Source organism: Bos indicus x Bos taurus, chromosome 13 (assembly GCF_003369695.1).
Source record: "Bos indicus x Bos taurus breed Angus x Brahman F1 hybrid chromosome 13, Bos_hybrid_MaternalHap_v2.0, whole genome shotgun sequence".
Taxonomy (NCBI): domain Eukaryota; kingdom Metazoa; phylum Chordata; class Mammalia; order Artiodactyla; family Bovidae; genus Bos; species Bos indicus x Bos taurus.
The window spans coordinates 18396720-18418297 of NC_040088.1; the positions used below are offsets into that span (position 1 = coordinate 18396720).

The 21578-nt window shown below is 42.4% G+C and overlaps 1 protein-coding gene across 3 annotated transcripts in view; it reads right to left on the minus strand.

Annotated features, from left to right (window-relative positions):
- PHF20 (PHD finger protein 20) overlaps positions 1-21578 on the minus strand; it is a 128779-nt gene that overhangs the window by 18311 nt on the left and 88890 nt on the right. For all 3 annotated transcript variants that reach the window (XM_027558665.1, XM_027558666.1, XM_027558664.1), the window contains 3 exons: positions 11111-11209; positions 9979-10143; positions 8708-8886 (listed from right to left, as the gene is read on the minus strand). In XM_027558665.1, coding sequence (XP_027414466.1) covers positions 8708-8886; positions 9979-10143; positions 11111-11209 — 443 coding nt within the window. The remainder of the gene's footprint in view (positions 1-8707; positions 8887-9978; positions 10144-11110; positions 11210-21578) is intronic.

The window sequence follows — 21578 nt, forward strand, 5'->3', positions numbered from 1 at the left end:
TTCAACGTTTAGATTAACGAACGAAGTTAAAAATTCAGTTCCTTTTCCCACCAGCCAAATATTAAGTGCTCAACAGTCGTAAGAGGTTAGAGGCTACTGTACTGGATGGCACAGATAAAGAGAATTTAGATTACACAGTATCTGATCTCAGAAAAATGACTACTTTCCCTCCCATATCTAGAGGCTTTTACTTTTCTGATCACTTTATAAAGACAGAGGAAAAATAGTTTAAGCCCTCAGAGGAAGGTCTGAAAGACAAAAACCTGAGTTTGAATTCTGGCTCAGACATTCATTAGCTGTGTGACCTTGCAGATCAGGTCACTTCTCCACCCTGGGCTTCAGTTTCCCCATTTGTAAAACAGGATACTATTCCTACTGACCATGTGGGGCTGTCAGTGAGGAATCAATGGGTCATGTGTCATACAGTGGAGCCCAGCACTCAGCTTTTATGTATAAAGAGCCTATTCGTACTACAAAAGGGCAGGCTAATTCACTGTGATGCCTCCTGAAGTAACCATGTGCTATGCATGTGCTAAGTCACTTCAGTCACGTCTGACTGTGCGACCCTATGGACTGTAGCCTGCCAGGCTCCTCTGTCTATGGAATTCTCCAGGCAAGAATTCTAGAGTGGGTTGTCATGCCCTCCTCCAGGGGATCTTCCCAACATAGGATCAAACCTGGGTCTCCTGTATTACAGGCACATTCTTTACCACTGAGCCAGCAGTGAAGCCCAATCACGTGCTGCTGCTGCTACATCACTTCAGTCGTGTCCGACTCTGTGCAACCCCACAGATGGCAGCCCAGCAGGCTCCTCTGTCCCTGGCCTAGCACTCTGCATTTCTTCTCTCTAAACCTTACCAAAGGTCACACAGCTGAGAAGAGGCAACAGTGGATCAACACTGTTGGATCCACTGTTGATCAAACACAAGCCCAGCTAACTGCATGACTGTTCTTTTAACCCAGGGGTCCCCAACCTCTGGAGTCAAATGCCTGATTATCTGAGGTGGGGCTGATGTAATACTAATAGAAATGAAGTGCACAGTCAATGTAATGCACTTGAATCATCATAAAACCATTCCCCACCCCAGGTCCAGGGAAAAACTGTCTTCCACAAAACCTGTCCCTGGTGCCAAAAAGGTTGGGGACCGCTGTTTTAACCCCTAGGCTCCACTGCCTTCCCTGGGGAAGGAGGAAAGGGAGAAGGGGCAGGAGGCAGAGAGCAAAAAGAAAGGAGCAGAGGGTGAGGGCAGCACTGCGAGAGCAGTGGCTGGCCTGAGGAGAGGAAGCCCGAGAACTCAGGTCCAGGGGAGAAATGGAGTGGAAAAGGACGCCAAGGGAGACACCAGGATACTTCCAGCAGTTCCAGACCAGGCCCTAAACCGTTGGACAGCTCTGGAAAGGGGATAGTGAGCTTCTGACATGGTTTGAGAGTGGACCACCGGCCTGGCCACAAGGGAAAAAAGCTGAAGCTCACAGTCTACAGCCACCTGGAATCAGATAGGCCTCAGCATCAAAGGGCTTTTATGGGCTGATCATATCAGAATCAATAGGGGCAGAGCTGAAAGAGAGACTTCAGATGTAATCTAGATTCTTCCATTTCCAAAAAGGAAACTAAGGCTCAGAGGGAAAGAAAAGGGTGTGAGACAACAAAGGCAGCTGGTAGCAGAAAACAGACGAATAATTAAGAATGAAAGTCTCTCTCACCAATGACTTCGTGTTTTAAGAACTAGGAGACACCAAAATTGAATCAAATACAGCTAAGCTGAAATTTTAAAAATAATTTTCTCACGTGGGTCGGGCTAATATACATTGTTCATTTTTAAAAAGTTTAAATTGGGGACTTAATCTGGCAGTCCAGTGGTTAAGACTCTGCACACCCAATGCAGAGGGCACAAGGTTTGATCCCTGGTCAGGAAAGACCCCACATGCCATGCAGTGCAGCCACAAAATTAAACTAATTAAAAAGCTTTTCAATATTTGTGGGGCAGGGGTTAGGGGGGAGCACCTACGTTGTGAGGCTTGCAAGATAGTGGTCCCAGACCAAGGACCGAACCCAGGGCCCCACCCTCAGTCACTGAGAGCACCGAGTCCTAACTCCTGGCCCACTAGGGCATTCCCCAAAAGTTTAAATTTAGAAACAAGCAGAAACAGTAACAGAAAAGATAAACTATCTAAGAATAAATCTAAGACTAAGAATCAAAGCATGCAAGATCTAAATAAAGAAAATTTTTGATTATTTGAAGGACACAGAGACTTAAGTCAATGAATAAGCTGCAGTTTATTTCTTAATAGCAAGAGTCATTATCAAAAGGATGATAGTTTTCCTTGGATTAATATATAAAAATAATGTAGTGCCAATAAAACAATAACTAATAGCTTTGGAACAGAAGCTGATTCTAATAGCCAGGAAATTCATTACAAAAACAAAAGGGGGTACTAGCCCTACCAGATATGTTCAACATATTAAAAAGGTATAATAATTAAAATAGAATTGTACAAGCAAATATAGAGAGCAGAAAGAAGACAGAATCCAGAATGAGAAACAACCACATCCAGAAACGCAGTAAATAAAGGTGGCTCTGTAATATGGGGCTGGTGTTGGAACAACTGGGTAGCAAGAGCCCTCATCCTGTATCAGGATAAATTCCAGGCAAATCAAATATTTACATAGTTTTTAAAAAATAAATGAAACTGCAAAACTACCAGAAGAAACCAGGAGAAATTCATTTATTGAGTTTTCTGTAGACTTTTATGAACTTCCAATGAGGAATCAACTCCTATTCAAATCTCAAAAGCCATTAAAGAAGTTTGATATATTTGACCTCATAAAAACAAAGCAACTATAAGACAAGTCAAAAGACAGATGACCAAACAGATACAAATATTTGTAACCGTTCTCACAGCTGATACAAAAACATATCAACAAAAAGCCTATACAAACCAGCAGGAAAATGACCAACCATCCAACAAATAAATGGATAAAGAACATGAACAGACAGCGCAAAGGAAAAAAACAAATCTTAAGTAAAAAGATGTTCAAATTAACCATTAGAAGAATAACAGAAAATTGTATTAATGTAAATTAATGTGAAGTCAAATCAGCCTAATAATAAGTATATACATTAGTATTTTTAGATTTTGAGATTATATGTAAGTATCAACTAATTCTTCATACCTTTATGTACTCCCTGAAATTTTTAAACATTTACTGCTTTCATCATAGAAGTGTTATTCTCATGAAAAGCTGTTTATAGATTATAATTTTCATTTATATATGCATTTGTATGTGTGTATTTAAAAATAACAGTGGTTATTTCTGGGTGAAAATAATCTGGGTCATCCTTGTTTTCTTCTTTGTAGCTCATGGAAAGCACAGAAAAATCACAATCATAATTCTTTTTAAGTTTATTAAAATTACAAAATAGCTATACTAGCAGATTGTTTTTATCTGAAGAGCAAAGATAAAAACAGTTTGATAATACTCTGTAGTGACAAGGGCACTGGTAAGGCTGTTCTTGGTACGTCAGTGAGTGAAAAGCCGCTCAGTCGTGTCCAACTCTTTGCAATCCTGTGGACTACACAGTCCATGGAATGCTCCAGGCCAGAATACTGGATTGGGCAACTGTTCACTTTTCCAGAGCGTCTTCCCAACCCAGGGATCGAACCCAGGTCTCCCACATTGCAGGTGGATTCTTTACCAGATGAGCCACCAGGGAAACCCAGGAATGCTGAAGTGGGTAGCCTATCCCTTCTCCAGTGGACCTTCTTCACCCAGGAATCAAACCGGGGTCTCCTGCATTGCAGGGGGATTCTTTACCAGCTGAGCTACCAGGGAAGCCCTGGTACACCAGGGAGGGTTTCTAAAGTGTTGTTATGACAAATAATATATAACAGTATTTCTCAAAATAACAAAGGCCCACAAACTTTTGCCCAGAAACTCTAAACCTCAGTTTTACTCTTATTCTGGTGTTCTTGTTCCTGCTCAAACTGAGTCTTTTGTCTTGTACTGAAGATTTGGTTAGGTAGGCTCAAGGGGGAATAAAGGTGAGTTTCTAACAATTTTTTGAGGTCTTGTGAGATAAACAAGTCCGTAAAAAAAAAACCCTCAGTCTCACAGGTATACTTACACAAAATCATTCATTATACTGCTATTAAGACTAGGAACAATCTAAATGTCAATCAATAAGGGAAAGGTTAAATAAATGATGATTCGTTCATTGTTCAGCTATAAAAAAGACTGGGGAACCTTTCTGAGATCTGAAAATGGAAAGGTCTTCAACTTACATATTATTAAATGAAAAAAGATATTGAAAATACTATGTATTAAAATAACATGCGTTTAAATTTTTAAAAAGATGATTGCACAGCAAAGTAAATGATGTACTCAATGCCAGTTCACTTAATGCCACGTAAATTTAAAAATGGTTAGTCTAGTAAATTTAGCGATGTGGATAAACCAAGAGTCTGTGATACAGAGTCAGAGAGAGAAAAACAAATATCATATATGTGGTGTTGGAGAAGACTTTTGAGAGTCCCTAGGACTGCAAGGAAATCCAACCAGTCCATCCTAAAGGAGATCAGTCCTGAGTGTTCATTGGAAGGACTGATGTTGAAGCTGAAACTCCAATACTTCGGCCACCTGATGCGAAGAGCTGACTCATTCAAAAAGATCCTGATGCTGGGAAAGATTGAAAGTGGGAGGAGAAGGGGACAATGGAGGATGAGATGGTTGGATGTCATCACCAACTCAATGGACATGAGTTTGGATAAACTCTAGGAGTTGGTGATGGACAGGGAGGCCTGGCATGCTGCAGTCCACGGGGTCGCAGAGTCAGAGACGACTGAGTGACTAAACTGAACTGAACTGAATATATACATACGGAATCTAGAAAAATGGTCCTGATGAACCTATTTGCAAGGCAGGAACACAGACGCAGATGTACAGAACAACGTGCGGACACAGGGAGGAGAGGGTGGGATGAACTGGATATACTGCCATACCATGTGTAAAATACCACGTGTAAAACAGATAGCTAGTGGGAAGTGGCTATGTAGCACAGGAGCTCAGCTCAGTGCTGTGATGACCTAGAAGGGTGGGAAGAGGGTGGATGGGATGGAGGCTCAAGAGGGAGGGGATATATGTATACATATAGCTGATTCACGTCACTGTACAACAGAAACTAATATTATAAAGCAATTATACTCCAATTAAAAAAGTTTAAAAAGACAGAAAACTTTATGTTATGTATATGTCCATGCTAAATTGCTTCAGTCATGTCCAACTCTTTTTGACCCTAATGACCATAGCTCACCAGGCTCCTCTGTCCATGGGATTCCCCAGGCAAGAATACTGGAGTGGGTTGCCACGTCCTCCTCCAGGGGATCTTCCCAACCCAGGGATCAAACCCCCGTCTCTCAGGTATCCTGCACTGGTATGCAGGTTCTTTATCACTAGCGCCACCTTGGATGTCCTATATTATATATATTTTATCACAAAAAGAAAGGGAAAATATGGAGAGAATACATGTATTACTGCTTATTTTGCCACTGAATGTTTCTGGAGTGATGCACAAGAACACGACGAAGACTGCCTCCAGGGAAAGCAAACAAGTTTTTATATGGGCTTCTTATTAAGGATGCTATACAATTTTCACCGGGGTTTGGCACCTAATGTTATATATTTGTTGCTCTAGGGCAAAGGTCAACAGACTATAGCCCACAGGCCAAATTCAGCTTAAGTCCTATTTTGGTAAATTAAGTATTCTACGAACATAACCATACTCATTCATTTTTTGGTACTACTTCTGGCTGCTTGGGGCAGAGCTGCGTAGTTGTGACAGAAACCAAGTGACCAAAGCCTAAAATATTTATTATCTGGTCCTTTAAGAAAAAGTTTGCCAAACCTGCCCTAGAGCAATTAAAATAATTCAAATATTAAATGAGTTTCTTGATGTTCATTTTTTATGTGGTACCCAGATTTCTCAAACATTCATGATTATTTAATAGGATTTTAACCTTCCAGTGATTTAAATTAGCACTGGTAAATAAAATCAAATAATAACATACGTGAGCAATACTGATACCAAATAATGAACAAAGAAAACCATTTTCTCTAAAGGAATCTTCTACAGAACAAATTCTAAATGTATTCCATGACTGTGCAAATTATCAACGTAAGTTAAAATTTTAAGGAAAAAAATGACTTGAACTTTCCTAGACAATGAATACATTTAAAACTAGAGGAATACATTTTAAAGGTTTGAACTGTTCTTGTTCCTGCTGCTGCTGCTGCTGTTTAGTCACTAAGTTGTGTCTGACTCTTTGCTACCCCGTGGACTGCAGCCCGCCAGGCTCCTTGTCCATGGGATTTTCCAGACAAGAATACTGGAGTGGGTTGCCATTTCCTTCTCCAGGGCATCTTTCCAACCCAGTGATTGAACCCATATCCTCTGCTTGGCAGGCAGATTCTTGATCACTGAGCCACCTGGGAAGTCCCATTTGTTCCTATTAGCTTCCTTTAAATTTATGCCTTTTGCTGAAATTACTGAGTAGAAAAGGTACACTGCTCATGATGACAGATAAAGTCAGGAACTGTCCCTTTATAACACAAAGCCAGCTGGCAGCAAGTGAACACCAAGTATTCTACAGCAAAACCCACGGTGTTCTTAAGTGAGCTCATCACCACCACGATGCAAGAAAGCAAGCCACAGTGCTGAGCTGAGCTGGGGGGAAGCTGAGCTGGAAGTGGAGCCTAGGAAGCACAAAATGGACTCAGCCATGTAAAAGCTGGTATGGCCTCAATTTTCCAAACTTAGTTTCATAGCACAAAAATGGTACTTTAAGCTCTATCCCCCAAATACCCCATGATCCTTGCCACTTACAGAAAAGTCAATGGAGAAAGTACCATGGTGGATCAGAACTGCATCTCCTACACTGATGTGCTGGAAGAGCCTTGCCAGGAGAGGCCTTCATTACTCAACCACTAATGATTTCTGTGGACATATGAGGACCAAATCAGGCTTCCAATGCCCAGAACTGAGCACATGCCCAGAGAGACAGGATAAAAACTAACAATCTTCAACATACTTTTAAAACCAAATTTAAAAAAAAAATCTACTTAAAAAAGGGGAGGGCGGTATGTTTCATGTTATATAAGTTTTTTAATTATATTCCACTGAGCTTCAGAGATTCTACACACAGGTTTTATAAAATGGTACTATTTCAAAAGAAAAAATAAAGCAAAAAATGCACACTCCAAGCTTAATGTTAAGACAACATATGCTAAGAGCCCATAACAGTACACCTAATTCTGTACTGTTAGGCTAACTAAGTATTATGCTGTCCTTTAAACAAAGCTTTTCTTCCTGTCTCCGATTAATTAAAGTGACTACATAGCCTGCTATTTAGGAAAAGTCACCCACGCAATGGCCATGTTCATTAGGCCTGTCTCACAAAAAGAAGAAAACAACAGAGACACTGAAATGCTCTAAGTCAGCAACCAGCACACCACCCTGAATGCATATTAGACCTCACCGAAAGTGGCCATTTCTGAACTTCCAAGTAAAAATTATTCATTCTGAGCTTTCAAAACTACTGCTTTTACCTGTTATACATTTTGGGGTTCTGTGAAAGAGTCTACATGGGCAAGGGGTTCTGATGCTGAAAAAGTCTGGAAACAACTGACCTAATGCATGGTTGTGGTTTAGTCGCCAAGTTATGTCCAACTTCTTGTGACCCATGACTGTAGCCCACCAGGCTCCTTTGTCCATGGGATATTCCAGGCAAGAATACTGGAGTGGGTTGCCATTTCCTTCTCCAGGGGATCTTCCTGACCCAGGGAGCAAACCAGGTCTCTTGTATTACAGCAGATTCTTTACTGACTGAGCCACCAGGGAAGCCTGACCTAATGCACACTACAGATCATAAATATCAGGAGCTACTGGAGACCATTCACGTACCTTAATTCCCAGAGGCTGCCATGAAGGCTATTCAAAGAGAAAGAAACTCCTAAAATAATTCTAACCCATGTATACATGACTTATGTAAAAAACTCAGGTTCCCTGAATACCCAGGGTATTTATGACAGTCCAGGGAGTCCACCAGGCAACAGTCACCTCCAGCACGACCGTGATTAAGAGCAAGAGAAGGGCAGAGGCAACCAGGTGCTAGCCAGTGACGGTCTCCCAGAGCAGGCAAGGAACTCCCCGGCATTCACCCTCGCCAGGAGACACATCCCAGAAATGGAGATGACAACTACAAATGCCAGGGAAATAAAGAGTAAGAAACAGACCACCATTTCACTAGGTCATAAAGAAAATCTGCCTTAGAGAGAAGATATGGGTCCATAGGAAGATCAAACTGCCCCTCCAGAGTGTTGGGTCCCTATTCAACTCCTCACTGTGTGACCACAGGCAAGGCCCTCCCCATTCACCAATGTCCAGCTGGCCTAAGCAGAGCATGAGAGATTTACACTCAACGATCCCTCAAGTCCTCTCTTATTCTATTAATAGGTTATTTATACCGGCCTGAGATGCAGAGAAAGCTGAACGAGTAAGCAAAGCTCAACCTAGTGCTGAAAATACTGCCTACCTGGGGCTTCTGACCTGACTTGTGATTCTTGCTGGCCTCGAATAGTAGCCCTTCAAAATTCCCACCAAGGACAAGTTTGTGTTTCTCTGGACCTGTGGCTCCTGGAAGCTCCACCTACCTGAATCATGAAGTCATTTTCCTCCTGAACCTCACAGATGCAGCGGACCACTTCAAAGTCATAACGGTCATCCCCATCAAGTTCCTCGTCTGGATTAGTGGTCACATCGATGTCTTGGCCATACTCCTCATCGCTCCAAAGAAAGCTCTCGGAAGAGGACTCACTCAGATTATCCTCTTCTACGAGGAAAGGGAAAACAACAGTCACAAAATAAAAAGATAATCAACCCTAGATCACCAAGACCTGTAAGAAATGACCTTACAGACCCTCTCCTCTGTGAACTTTCACAGAGCTGGGAAATACGAACTCCAATTGGTTCCTTGGGACTGTCATCTACTAATTGCCGAAACAATATCTGCTGCATGGCAGTAAACTGAGCTCCCTTTCCTCATTTTCCCGACACTGAAGCCCAAGGTAAGTAGCTGCTCAAGGTCACAGAGCTCAATGGCAAAGAAATTGCAAATCCCCATAAACCATACAGATCATCATCCCTAATGGCACAAACGTGTTCCTCAACCTCACCACAGCCACCCAGGACCTGGTTTACAGCGAAGTCTGTATCCACAGTCACCTTCAAAACTCTGTAAACCTTGGAGAATGAGGAAAGGGAAGATTCCAGGGATAGTCAGAACTAGAATATCTAGTCTGGGCTGCCTGATTAGTGATAATTACAGCTAACATTTACTGATCACTTATTCTGTACCAGACACTGTTGTAAGTACTTTACATATACTTATTAACTATTTTCAAACTCATGATCATCCTATAAGTTGCTGAAGATGGGGAAGCTTCAAGGTTGACTTGGATTTCCCCAAGAAACCAGGTTATATGCAGAGGCCACCAACAAGAAATGAAGGAAAACGGAGGCAGGTGTGCAAGGGAAAGAGGGATAATGAAATTGGTTATAGACACACTGGCTGAGGGGTACCTATGAGACATTCTATTAAGACCAAAGTTGGAGAGAAGGGCAATTCAGGAAAGGTATAGCTAATGGCCTATTTCATTTGATGTCTGTTTTTTTTTCAGCTGCTAACTCTTTTGCAACACCATGGACTGTAGCCTACCAGGCTCCTCTGTCCATGGGATTTTCCAGGCAAGAATACTGGAGTGAGTTGCCATTTTCTTCTCCATTTATTTGATGTACTTTTTATTTAAAAGATCTAACAATTACTTGCAGAAGGCCTGAGAGTAGACTACAATATCAACGTAAAGCCAGCATGCTCAGACTATAGTGTTGTACAAATGGTCAAGCCAGCAGGCAGCCTCCTTACCAGACACTTTCACTTTCCCTCTGTGGTTTCCAGACTCTGAGCCTTGGATCTGTGGGCTCATATGGACACCAGGCTTGTGTGAGGAACCACACTTGGTAACAGCAAATGTCTTAGGTGGAGAAGGTTCCTGGGGAGTGTCACTGACCTCCTCACTGCAAGGGCATTCTGGAAGAACAAGATCAAGAAGAAATTAGCACCCCCAGACATCACCAGGGCATTCCAGAATCAATACCATCCAACCAACAGCTCTGCTGGTCAAACAGCTCAAATCCTCAGGAGGAATTCAGCTACAAAAGGGTACAGGTTAATACTTACAGTTACCTCTAAGAACCTCAAAACCAAAGCCTTCCTCACCACCCTCTCAGCCAGAAGATGGTTTGAGAATAAAATGTGGCATTCCTTTAGCTCCCAAGACTGGAGCACTGATTTTCTTAAAAATCGGCATTTTTGTTGGAGCTAGACACATACTTTTAAAGAGATATATTCTTTCTTAAAAGGGTTCAGAAATGTACATTTAAGAGTTGTATGTGCACATAATTAGAGAACGAACTTACAGTTGCCCGGGGGAAGGAATGGGGAAAGCGTTAGGGAGTTTGAGATGGACATGTACACACTGCTATATTTAAAATGGGTAACCAAAGTCCTACTGTGTAGCACAGGGAACTCTGTTCATGTTATGTGGCAGCCTGGATGAGAAGGGAGTACAGGGGAGAATCGATACACGCATATGGCTGAGCCCCTTCACTGTTCACCTGAAACTATCACCACATTGTTAATTGGCTATACACCAACACAAAATTAAAGTTTACAAATAAATATAATAAAAACTAAAAAAGAGCTGTGTATGCAAATAAATACAGTTATTCACCTGCATATCCTCTCCTACAATGATGCTTTCACTGTGATAGGGCGATGCTGGCCAAGGCAGCACGAGGGAGGGCTTTCTATACGCCAGTGCGGCCTTGAGGCACCCAGGGTAAGTGGGCTCTTCCCCTGTCACTGCCCATGCTAGGCTGATCCCACAAGCTCCATTATAGGCTTGCTGACCCTTCCTCTCCTCAGAGGCAGGACTATGAAGCAACCCCTCTTACCTGTAAGGAAACCCAAGTGAAATGCCCCGGGGAAAATTTACCAGGTTTGGTTTTCTTTTTCTTTTTCTTTTTCTTCTTTGGTTTCACCCTCACAAACTCTTTGAATTTCTTCTCTTTATTCTTCTCCTTGTCTTTTGCAGCTAGAATTAAATAGAAGCGTGTAAGTGTTGGAATTCTAACATTCTGTTTTCAATTCCAGGATATTTATGCTTAAGTAACTAAGAACTAAAATGGGCAGAAGAACACAGTTCCCGATTGGGTACTGCCTGGGAGGTCATCTTCCATCTCCCTCAGCACTCTGCTGCAGCCCCTTCTCTAAAGCCCCTTCTGAGTCTTTAGACTAGGGGCTGGCAAACTCTAGCCCACTGCTTGTTATTGGAAATAAGTTTTACTGAAATACACTATGCTCATTTGTTAAATGTTGACCGCGGCTGCTGCCATGCTTCAGTGACAGATGTGAGGAGTAAAAATAGAGATATTCTGGCCCTCAAAGCTGAAAATACTTATTGTCTGGTCTTTTACAGAAGAAGTTTGCCAACCTTACTTAGATCACTATTCCTGAACACTGGCTACATTTTGCAATCACCAAGAAAGATTTCAGAAAATGAATGCCCGGGTCCTACACACAAAGATTCTGATTTAACTGGTTTGAATCCTGAATGTCAGGATTTTGTTTGCTAGATGATGATGATGATTCTTCTTTTTTCTTTTTTCTCTTCTTTTTTCTTTAATAATTGAAGTACAATTCACACCATATAAAAATATCCATTTAAAAAGGAACAATTCACACCTTCCAAAAGCCACAACTCTTTTCACAGCAAAGTTTCTGAAGTTATCAACACTTCCTGCCAAACTTCTCAATTCAGTTTTCCTAATTCCCACCTAAAAATCTTCCCACCTACCACTCAACTGAAGCTGCAGTTTTCAAGTTATTAATAGCTTCACCATTGCAAAACTCCAGTTGTTTCTTCTTTCTTATCAAGCATTATCTGTAGCATTTCAAATAACTGCTCATGCTTTACTCTTTCAATGTTAAGACATGTTTAAACACACACATATCCTCTGACCCAGCCATCCCACTCCTGAGAGAAAGGATAACTTATGTCCACACTGAGACTTGTAGATGAATGCCCACAGCTTTAGTTGTAATCTCCCAAGCTGAAAACTGCCCAAATGTCCATTACCAGGTGAATGGACAAATAATTTGTGGTGTATTTATACAATGAAATACTTTCAACAATAAAAGTATAAATACGTTGCATATAAATAATATGCAACAACAAAAGTAAATACTTATAAGTGAAATAAGTATACTGAGTAAAAGGAGTCACATAAAATCTAGTGCATACTGCATGATTCCATGTATATAAAATTCTAGAAACTGAAAAACTAATCTCTAAAATATAAAGCAGAATAGTGACTACCTGGGGATGAGAGAGTGGGGAGGAATGGAAAAGAGGAATTAAAAGAGGGCACAAGGAAATTTTAAGAGATGATCGATAGGTTTACCATCTTACTGTGGTAATAACCAGGTACATATTTAAATTATACAATATAAATATATGCATAAATGTATGCAGTCCACTGAACCACAACAAGTAAGCTTTAATAAAGCTGTAGGGAGGGGGGCGGGGCGGGGCTGAGAAGGAACGATCCAGCAGCATGTAGTACACAATACTGTGCAACCAGTTCTACCCTAGTTCCAAAACCTTCCCATCACTTCGGAGTAAAACCACTTCCCATTAAGCAGATTTTCCCCAAACCCTCAACCCTTGGCAACCAGCAATCTCCATCTTGCTCTGTGGATTCATCCATTCAGGGCATTTCATATACATACAATATGTGACCTTTTGTGTCTGGCTTCTTTAACTTAGCAAAATGTTTTCAAGGGCATCAGGGTTTTTTAAAAATACTCTTCAAGTGACTCTGATGTGGAATCAAGATGGATCACAAAGCAAGTGTGGAACAGAGTGAACATCCAGATTCAACGGATTTTAACTGAGCACTTGTGTGCAACGATTGCAAGTATCTCATTCAATCCTGACAACCAACTGTGTATATCATTTCAGCTTTAAAGATGAGGAAACTGAAGCTTGGTGAGGCAGACACCAGCTTGATATCATAAAGACATTTAAAAACAGGTTCATCTGGCTGTCTAGCACCAAGTCAGCACTATCGCCCAAGCCCCTCTCCCAATCAGACATCCAGGAACTATCAGAGAAGACGGTGGGCTGCATCTCCCAGCTAGCAAGCCTAGCTCTACGGGCAGAAGTTAATCTACTGGCTAAAGAACACAGGACATTAGGGTCTCTAAGCTCCCTTCCTGTTAAAATACTCTGCAACTGGGGAACAAAGCTCAAAAACAAGAACTCTAGGAAAGACCTCAGTCTAATTTACAAAAATACTGTTTTTAAGATTAAGAAAATAGGGCCCAGGGACTTTCCTGATGGTCCAGTGGTTAGACTCTGCACTTTCACTTCAGGGGCGTGGGTTTGATCCCTGGTCTGGGAACTAGATTCCACACGCCTTGTGGTGTGGCCAAAAGCAAACAAAAATCAGGGCCCGAAGAAACAAGTTGACTTCGCCAACATCATGTAGTTGATTAGCAAAATATGGTTAAAAGTCTTCTAAATGAAAAAAAAAAAAAAGTCTTCTAAATGTCATAAAAGGTACCAAAAATATTTACTTTTCCTCTAATCCTGGGACCAGTCTTTCTCAGGAATAGAAACAAAACAACTCATTTCTGCAATGCCCACTAGAACTCATTCTATGCAGCCAGCATTACTTTAATACTAAAATCAGATAAAGACATTACAAGAAAGAAAATCTAAAGACCATTTTCTCTCATGAACATAAATGCAAAAATAATAGCAAATTGAATCCAACAATGTATAAAGAAACTTATGTACCACGACCAACTGGGATTTATGCCAGGTATAAAGGAAGGCTAGCTCAACAATTAATGTAGTCTATTGCTTTCCTCTATTTGTTCGCATTGTTCATTTAAAAAGGCCTTCTTAATCTCTCCCTGCTATTCTCTGGAACTCTGCATTCAGTTGGGGATATATTATCCCTACTTTCTTCAATATAAGCCTGAATTATGCAATAAGGAGCTGATGATCTGAGCCAGTCAGTTCCAGGTCTTGTTTTTGCTGACTGTATCGAGCTTTTCTATCTCCAGCTATAAAGAATATAATCAGTGTGATTTCAATATTGACCATTTGGTGATGTCCATGTGTAGAATTGTCTCCTGTGTTGTTGGAAGAGGGTGTTTGCTATGACCAGTGTGTTCTCCTGACAAGACTGTTAGCCTTTGCCCTGCTTCACTTTGTACTTTGAAGCCAAACTTGCGTGTTACTTCAGGCATTTCTTGACTTCCTACTTTTGTATTCCAATCCCCTAGGATGGAAAGAACATTTTTTTTTTTTTTTGATGTTAGTTTTAGTCTAGAAGGTCTTGTACATTTTCACAGAACCAGTCAACTTCAGCTTCTTCAGCATCAGTAGTTGGGGCACAGACTTGGATTACTGTGATGCTGAATGGTTTGTCTTGGAAATGAACTTAGTTCATTCTGTTGTTTTTGAGATTGCACCCAAGTACTGCATTTTGGACTCTTTTGTTGACTATGATGGCTGCTCCATTTCTTCTAAGGGATTCTTGTCCACAGTAGTAGATATAAAGGTCATCTGAATTAAATTCGCCCATTCCTGTCCATTTTAGTGCACTGATTACTAAGATGCCGATGTTCACTCTGGTCATCTTCTGCTTGACCATGTCCAGTTTACCCTGATTCTTGGACCTAACATTCCAGGTTTCTACGCAATACTGTTCTTTACAGCACTGGACTTCACTTTCACCACCAGATATATCCACAACTGAGTGTCATTTCCACTTTGGTCCAGGCACCTCATTCTTTCTGCAGCCATTAGTAATTGTCCTCCACTCTTCTCCAGTAGCATAATGGACACCTTCCAACCCGGGGGGCTCATCTTCCAGTGTCATATCTTTTTGCCTCTTCATACTGTCCCTGGGGTTCTTGAGGCAACAATGTTGGAGTGGTTCACCATTTCCTCCTCCAGTGAACCATGTTTTGTCAGAACTCTTCACTATAACCCATCTGTCTTGTGTGGCCCTGCACGGCATGGCTCAAAGCTTCATTGAATTACACAAGCTCCTTCGCCACAAGAAAGCTGTGATCCATGAAGGGGATCAGTTTTCATTCCAATCCCAAAGAAGGGCAATGCCAAAGAATGTTTGCACTACTGTACAACTGCACTCTTTCCACATGCTATCAAGTTTATGCTCAAAATCCTCCAAGCTAAACTTGACCAGAATGTGAATCAAGAACTTCCAGATGTACAAGCTGGGTTTCGAAGAAGCAGAGGAACCAGAGATCAAATTGCCAACATTCATTGGATCATGGAGAAAGCAAGGGAATTCTAGAAAAATATCTACTTCTGCTAAAGCCTCTGACTGTGTGGATCACAACCAACTGGAAAATTCTTAAAGAGATGGGAGTATAAGACCATCATACATGTCTTCTGAGAAACCTATTTAAGGGTCAAGAAGCAACTGTTAGAATTGGACGTGGACAATGGACTGGTTCAAAATTGGAAAAGAATTGTGTCAAGCTGTATATTGTCACCCTGCTTATTTAACTTTTGTGTAGAGTACATTATTTGAAATGCCAGGCTAGATGAATCACAAACTGGAATCAAGATTGCTGGGAGAAATATCAACAACCTCAGATATGCAGATGATATCACTCTAATGGCAGAAAGTAAAGAGGAACTAAAGAGCCTCTTGATGCAGGTGAAAGAGGAAAGTGAAAAAGCTGGGTTGAAACTCAACAATCAGAAAACGAAGATCATGGCATCTGGTCCTATCACTTCATGGCAAATAGATGGGGAAACAATGGAAACAGTGGCAGATTTTCTTTCCCTGGGCTCCAAAATCACTATGGACAGTGACTGCAGCCATGAAATTAAAAGACACCTGCTCCTTGGAAGGAAAGCTGTGACAAACCTAGACAGTGTATTAAAAGCAGAGATATCTCTTTGCCAACAAAGGTCCACATAGTCAAAGCTATGGTTTTCCCAGTGGTCATGTATGGATGTGAGTTGGACCATAAGGCTTAGCACCAAAGAACTGATGCTTTCGAACTGTGGTCCTGGAGAAGACTGTTGAGAGTCCCTTGGACAGCAAAGAGATCAAACTGGTCAATCCTAAACGAAATGAACCCTGAATATTCATTGGAAGGATTGATGCTGAAGCTGAATCTCCAATACTCTGGCCACCTGATGGGAAGAGCCAACTCATTGGAAAAGACCCTGATGCTGGGAAAGATTGAAGGCAAGAGAAGAAGGAGCCAACAGAGGATGAGATGGTTAGATAGCATCGCCAACTCAAAGGACATGAATTTGAGTAAACTCCAGGAGACAGTGGAGGACAGAAGAATCTGGCATGCTGCAGTCCATGGGTCCCAAAGAACTGGACAATGTCCAACAACTAAACAACAACAACCATATCAACAGACTAAAAAAGAAAACTAATATATCAACTGATGCAGAAAAAGCATTTGACAAAATTCAGCACTCATTCATGATAAAAATTCTCAGAGAACTAGGAATAAAGGACATCTACTGATACAAAAAACGTACAGCTAACTTCATATTTATGTTGAGAACTGGATGTTTTCTCTTAAGATCAGGAACAAGGCAAGGATGTACCGTCTCAACACTCCTACTCACCATGGTACTAGACATCCTAGCTAGCACAATAAGACAAGAAAACAAGATAATATATAACACTGAAATGGGAGAAATAAAACAGTTTATGCTTTACCAGGATATTGGTCTTTACTATGAATTTGAGCAAATGATTGATGTGATTTGATGTACCTCCACCCACACACATATAAAAACTACTGCTCAGTCCAGTTCTTGATTTGTAAACTCAGGTTTTAATGACCTTCAAACTAAAGTAGCTGTATCCATTAGCTTAATGTAATGCTAACAGCATTAACCCAAACACTAGCAGATCTGGCTGAAGAGATACAACCTAAGTTCTGAATCCTCGAGAAGGAAAGGTACAAGCGTAGGGTATAAACTGCCAAATCCAGGGCATGCCCAGTTATGGGAGTTCCTTTGGGTTTCTCTAGCAACAACATTTTTTGCATTTCACATTTTATAAAACAGCATTGCATCCTTTAGGGAACCCACAGGCTGTAAGAAAAAAGATGGGGAAGTTCATTCCATACAAGAGATTCCTGAAGACCCCACATTATTCAAATTCACATAATTCATGACTAATATTCCCAGAAAATAAAGGCATAAAGAACACACTTTCATTGGCCTACCAGCTTTGAAATCATATGGTTGATGAATTTTCTCAATTTGGTAGGATTTGCATTAATTCAAATTTTATACATAAGGCTTTTTATATTGCACAACTTCAAACTGATCAACCTCAATTTTGAACAAAATGCATCTATATCTTAACATGATTACCACTTTACAGAGGAGAAAGTGAAGTTCAGGGAAGATGCAAGATCATACAAATTAATATATAGAAAAGATGAACTCAGATACATGGGTCTGAGTTCTTGGGCCATGTGTGGGCCCTGTGCACTGTCCCTGAAATAGGAAATGAGCACAGAGTATGCCAACTGCTCTATAATTCAACGCCGGCACCACCCTTTCCTTGCCTAGCAGGATCTGCTGGGTGGACTTGCTGGGTGCAACAGACATTGCAGGTATAGCCCAGAATCTCTTCTACCCTTCCTTCTCTGTGCAGCATTTAAGGGTCTGGACAGGATTAACCTCAAACTCACTTAAATACATAAGAGTAATCCCATGCCTCTTGTCACAGTGATAGGCTTGGACAATCTGAGCCTTGGCCAACTGGTTCATAAGGCAGGTACAGGAATAAATTAATCAAACCCGAACTTGGGACTCTGGTCCAAAGTTTATAAAAAGGGTATGTTCTTACTTTACTGTTAGATTTGAATGAAGTGGCATGAAGCCTTAAATGCTACTGGCTTCCATCCTCTGACCACAAGGGTTTAATGTAAAAACAGCAGTGAGAGGTGACATGCTAAGACAACCGACAGTCCTGGAGCAGTACACCTTCCCCAGACTTCCCTATTAATGCGTACTCACACATCCCCTTTATTGCAAAATCAAATTGAACTGGGTTTCCTGTTACTTGTAACTAAAAGCATCCTAAGTGTTGCAGCTGTTCAGAAATACGGTCATATTAAGTCTTAAAGAGTCCCCTTCTGAGGCTTCAATTAGAGAAGTAAGCAATGAGGATAAAAAGAAGAGATATTTTACAAAGTTGTTCTATAGGAATCTGTGTTTCTTGAACACAGAGGGAAGAGAGCAAGCTTTCATAGGCTCACCCTAGCTTCTGGTTGAAGACTGTCAAGTCACACGTGGCCTGAGGCGGCAGAACCCATAGGGAGAACTGTCCAGCAGGGACTAAGCTAACTCAGGTGAGTCCCTGAGGAACAGGGACAGACAAGGTGACAACAAGAAGAACTCACGCGTTCGGTCTAGCCATGTGCACAGGAAGTCTCCTGCAAGGAGGCACTTCTGTTCCCCACTGCAGGGCCCAGTGGCAGGGCACCCTTCCCTGGTGTACGGCCTAGAGGGGAGAGTATGTGCGCTGCAACTAAGTTCAAATCCTGGCTATGCCAAGTGCTAGATGTGTTGATGCTGTTCAAGTTAATCCATCTCATCAGCACCAGTGTCTGACCCATCAAGTGGGCACAACAGTACCGGTCTAAGTAAAGAACTCAGGACAGTGGCCGGCATGTAACAAGGACTCAAACAGGTGCTGGTGTTACCTTGCCTATGATACTCTCTCCCCGGAAAGTGGGGCTGGTTTGTGGTCAGGTCTCTCTCCAAACAGCTTGACCAATTGTTCCACGACCCACAGAACAGACGCTTGGCTGCAGGGCTTCTTCCCGAAAGCTCAGACTTGGACAAAGAGTGACTTCCTGCCAGGGCCCTGGAGCAGGCAGCAGCCTGTCACCTGAGGAGGGCCAGGCTTTTCTGGGATGGGGCCACTTGTCCTACCCCCAGGCTGCAGGTGGCCGTCAGGAGAAAACCAGAGCCCTTCTCACTCCCTCTGTACAGCCTGCTCTCTACTTCTCCCTCAGACCCTCACTGTGCTGTGAGAGCAAAAGGACACCAGACTTCCAGGAGGGAAGCAGGAAAAAACGACATCCACAGGGGAAGTGCCTGTACACCACAGAGCACCGCCACACGCTGGGGACAAGCAGTGACCAGAGCCTGCTGTCACCTGCATGAGGGGACGGCATCTTGAGGGCACAGCAGGAGTGTGTACGCCCTTGGAGGGATCCTCACTGCCCATCAGAGGAAGCCGTCTCATGGCTTCCTAACACCGTCACTTCATCTTGTCTATCTTTCCAGCCTCATCTCCCATCAGTCCCCCACCATGGATCCCACCCAGATTTTGGCCCAAAGGAGCCCTCCACTAAACCCCTCCCTCAAGTCCTACCTTTTTCCACCTTACCTCAAACGACAGAGACTACTATGCATTCCCTAATACCCACTTCTCCACCTCTCCCACAGGAAAAGGGTATACTTGCCAGGTTCCCCTAAGCAAGGTGTGGATATCCAGATGTCCTGGCTTATGGGATATGAACAGAGGTGATGTGTGGCACTTCTGAGATGTGCCCTTAAAAGAAAAAGGCAAGCCTCACCCTTCCCTTACCAGCAGCTGAAAGACAGACAAGGTAGTGAGCGATGCTGATCCACGCAGAGAGAACACCACCCTGGGCTGGTGGGATACTGAGGAGGAAGCTGGCCCTGGACAACTGCTCAGACCAGAGCAGAGTCACCGTAGGAAGCCTACAGTTTGGCCAGAGACATAAATTAACCTCATCTTAAGCCAGCCTCTTCGGTTGTCTCTTTAAGGCACCATAATCTACATCCCAATTAAGCTCCAATTCTCCCTTCTCTCTAAGGGGAGAAGGAACGGTTCTATGAGAAGGTCAGTCTAGCACCACAAGAAAAGGTACAAAGAAGTTCCCACTCTGCTACTCCAAGGCACCTTTCAGCCTAAGCCAAAGTTTACCCAGAGTGAGAATATGAACGAAATGGACATAACAATAGGTAATAAGCACAGGTGAGGTTCCCCTTGATCCTCAGATAGTCTTTCTGGGCCAAATCTCTACTCAGGACTGAACTCACCTATGCAGAATTAAAAGCCAACACCAAGGAAGCCTGAATTCACCCCTGGAAGAGAAGTTACTAAATGGATTCTGGTATTCTAAGAAGCCTCATTTGGAAAAGCAAATTTAAACTGACCTTCCAGATTAATGTATCTGACTAAAGGCCTGGCTGAGGGAAGAAGAAACACATGAGGGCCAGAGTCAGAAGGGTACCTGAGGGACAGACGACAACAGTTTGTTCCTCTCAATGACTCTGAACTCTGATCTGCTTGTTCCTGGCATATGGATTCCTTTCCTAGTCCCCTGCCTCCTGGTCCACCCTCTACCTACCCTCACCCTTTCAGAGCTAACTCAAATGTCACCTCCTCCTCTGGAACTTCCAGCCCCTGCTCTATAGGCAAATACCTCAATCTGTGTTGCCATGGCACTTCATACATTCTTTACATAGAGCTTAGAAGTTCTCACTGTATCTGTTTCTGCGCTTTTCTCCCCACAGGAAGGAGCCCTTTCTTATGCATACCTAGTTCTACATCATCATTTTGGAAAGGAAATTAGACCTGTGAAGAGCTCAGATTACACATGAACAGGAGCAGGACTGCTACTGAGACTGAGTCTGTGGGCTTCACGCCAGAACGGTTTCTCCTCCCTAACTCTACCAAGCAGGAAATGGGGGCTGGGGGGACTGGAGGACCCAAAAAGGTCTCTGCAGAACAGTTTCTGATGCTCCTGGACCAGAAGCTCCAGGCATCTCCATATGAGAAATCTATTAGAATCCAAGTTCTCAACAGCCATAATCAAAATACTCAGCATAAAAGGGGGCACTATTTTACAGTAACTGGCCCCAAGCAGCACACGCTATGTAACATTCTGCTTTTCACTTAAGCATTATGTCGAGTTCACACTGCCTGTGATCGAGGACACAGGCAGCCCGGTGTCAGAATCTCACCTTTAAACATCTCCCCACCCGAACTCCCCCAGTTTCTGAAATCCCACACCTACAGATAAGAGCTTTCTTGGAAGTGGAGGTGAAACCTAGATATCCTGAGAGAACAGGGGATCTACTGAGCCGGTTTTATTCTTTCAAATCATAAGAAATTTAGTTATCAGATTAGTCTAGTACCCAGCAAAACCATGAGGAAACGGAAGGAGGCTCTGAGGTGAGAAAGGTGAGGGGCGATGTGTGGAACAGCAGGTGCCTTCTGAAAGGCTGGGGCCTATGACATACTCTGAACATGACTCTGCGTTGGCTCTGAAGGATACCGAGGGGTCTGACGAAGGCTCAACATGTCTAGTAACCCCAGTTCAGA